This window comes from Rhinolophus sinicus, linkage group LG06, assembly GCF_036562045.2.
Source record: "Rhinolophus sinicus isolate RSC01 linkage group LG06, ASM3656204v1, whole genome shotgun sequence".
Taxonomy (NCBI): Eukaryota; Metazoa; Chordata; class Mammalia; order Chiroptera; family Rhinolophidae; genus Rhinolophus; species Rhinolophus sinicus.
Window position 1 is genome coordinate 26,925,027 of NC_133756.1, and position 2,847 is coordinate 26,927,873.

At 56.0% G+C, this 2,847-nt stretch overlaps 1 protein-coding gene across 1 annotated transcript; it reads right to left on the bottom strand.

The window, feature by feature from the left end:
• Positions 1-201: 201 nt before the first annotated feature.
• TACSTD2 (tumor associated calcium signal transducer 2) lies at positions 202-2,247 on the bottom strand. Its single transcript, XM_019742525.2, has one exon. It carries the CDS (start codon positions 1,903-1,905, stop codon positions 931-933), a length of 975 nt encoding a protein of 324 aa, XP_019598084.2. The 5' UTR covers positions 1,906-2,247; the 3' UTR covers positions 202-930.
• Positions 2,248-2,847: the final 600 nt, after the last annotated feature.

Below are 2,847 nucleotides of genomic sequence, written 5' to 3' on the forward strand. Positions count from 1 at the left end.
TCCTACAGTTTGAGAGAGGTTTCCAAATAATCTTATTTTGAAACACCAGTATTTATACCAGCCTGTTAATGCATCTCTGGTTTTTACCAGAGTGGCAGTAAGAAATGCCCGCTCCTGCAAAAAAGTGTTAGAATTTGGAATAAGAAATCCGAGTCGTGGGAAATTAGAGGAGACCAAAGTGATATAAATCTGGAGCAAATGTTCACCAACTCCATCTTTCCATTTGTGCTTTTCCATATTTTATTAAATCCGTGTTTTTAAAAAAATGACAGCAGCGTTATCAAAGACAACATATGTACAAACATTTTACAAAAGAATCATTACTAATATCAGCTGTCATGGGGCGAGCTGAAGGCTAGACGCTGAGTTTCTGGGGCAGAGTCCGCCCTTAAACAAAGACATCTAAAATGTGTTCAGGCAGCTGAAACAGACTTCTTCCCCCGGTGACAAGCAAATGCGGTCGGCAATACAAACGATGGTAAATGAGGATACTACACCGGCCCAATTAGCGACTCCTCATCAGGAAGGCCATGATACAAGTGGAGCTAATCAAATAACTTACAACCAAGAGAGGAAAAGCGCTGTTTCCCATTGAAACACATTTAAGCCTTCAACAAAGATCGCGTCACTTGCAAAAATGCTGGGCTGTGGTACTCGATTCTTACACATAAACCCTATGCCAAACTTCCCTTAACTCTTTGAGTCAGGTTTCTTGTTGGACCCAAAGGGAAGGAATTTTAGAAATGCTTCCTTCAAGACAGAAGTCAGAAAAACGGGTGACCCTGGGACAAAGATCTATTAAACTTGGTGGGGTGGGGAGAGGCAGGAAACTGGGAGGAGAAATGTCTCCTTTGGGCCAGGAATCAAGAAGCCAGAGTCACTTTAGTCTGGAAGCCAGGACTGAAACGCGGTTCTCCACCCCGCCCGTCCCTACAAGCTCGGCTGCTTCCTCAACTCCCCAAGTTCTTTGATTTCCACCTTCTTGTACTTCCCTGTCTTCCTCCGGTTGCTGACCACCAAGACGACCACGCCGGCGACGAGGGCCACCACGACCACCACGATGACAGCGACGAGGCCGCTGGTGAGGCGCTTCATGGAGAACTGGGGGGGCTTCTCGTCGAGGTAGTAGATGAGCGTCCGCTCCACCAGGAGGGGCTCGCCGCGCACGTTCACGTCGAGGCCGTGGCGGCCCTGGAACAACGACTCGCCCTTGACGTCCCTCTCGAAGTAGTAGGCGGCGTCCGCGATGTCCACGTCGCCGGGCGCCTTCTGCGACGCGTTCTGCCGCAGCTCGATCTGGATGGTGGGCTGCTCGTAGTGCACGGCGGCCAGGAACCTGGGGTGCAGCCGGTATCGCTCGCGGAAGAGCCGCCGCAGCTCGGCGTCCAGGTCCGAGTGGTTGAAGGAGCCGGAGGCCGGGCGGTGCCGCAGGTCGATGAGGATGTGATGGGTCCGCACCAGCTCGTCGCAGCGCAGGTTCAGGTCTCCCTTGTCGGTGCGGCGCACGCCCACGGAGTTCACGCACCAGCACACCGACGTCTGGTTGCACTGGCGGGCCTTGAAGCGGCCCTCGTGGTCGCACTCGGGGTCGTACAGGCCGTCGTTGTCCACCAGCGCGTGCTCGCTCGGCCGCACCAGCTTGCGGCCGCCCTTGGGGGTTCTCATGCGCGCCTTGAGCAGCAGGCACTTGGAGGTCAGCGTGGAGCAGTTGACCTCGAAGTCCGAGCCGAGGGCACGGCACTGGCAGCGGCCCCCCGGGCCGTCCTGGCTGCATGTGGTCATCTTATTGGTTGGGCACGTGCAGTTGTCCTGCGCGGCCGTGTGGCCGGTCACGGCCGCCAGTAGCAGCAGCAGCAACAGCGGCAGCGAGGGCGACGGCAGCTGGAGACCCGGGCCACCGGCCATGGTGGGGCCGGGGAGCGCAGACAGGACGCTGGGCGGAGGGACGCTGGGGCTCTGCTGGGCTCCGGCTCCGCGGTCTGGGACAGTCTCTAGGCGTCTGCCGCCGGCCGCTCCCTCCCGCACTTATACTCTGCCGGACCTGCCCAGCTGGTTCCGCCGCCAACTCACCCTCTGGTATTTGGGTGACACATCCTGCACCCCCCCTCCCCCAGGCACCCCGGCACCCGCGTCCTACTGAAGGCACAGCGCGCCCTACGCTGCCCCGCGATAGGATCAGGAGAGCGGAGGCTGCTCCCGCCTCCTCTGGACCGAAAGCCCGAGAGCGGAGAACCGATACTCACCTGCGAGCAGCCTGGGACACGCCCCCGGCCCGCCCGGCCCCACCAGGGAGGGACCTGCCTTTGGAGCGGCCCCACCTGGGAGGGACCTGCCTTTGAAGCGACTTCTAGCTGAGCGCTTCGGGCGTCCTGGCCGCTCTCCTGGGCTGGCATTCTCAGGAATTTCATTGAAAAGTATCACGGGACTGTCACGCTTTTGTCCCCTCCCCTCACCTCAGTCCTGGCAGGTATCTATCAGTCCCATTTTATAGCTGATGCACTTGAGGCTTGGAGACTTAAAGTCGGCCAGCCATGTTTTTCCTCAGGTGCCTGGGAGGGGTCTTTGGTTCTCTGCCTGGCTGTCAGCAGACCACAAATAAATGTTTATGGAAACGGAGTGGTGCAGATCTGAAGAAAGGTTAGGGAGCAGTTATGTTATGGTGTCATGAGTGAAAACCAGTGTCCTGGTGTCCAATGTATTAGAAATTCTATTAACCACTTTTTTTCCCTCCTACACACACAAACGTAATATTTATGAATGTACTCTGTATAGGGAGAAAAAAAGGTACAAATTCTTACAGAGAACCAGCAAGATTATAGGGAGTTCTTTGTACAATTTGATTCTAAA

What these genes read in the sequence shown, in the direction of transcription:
- TACSTD2 (XM_019742525.2), bottom strand. Translation starts at nt 1,905, where the DNA reads ATGGCCGGTGGCCCGGGTCTCCAGCTGCCGTCGCCCTCGCTGCCGCTG.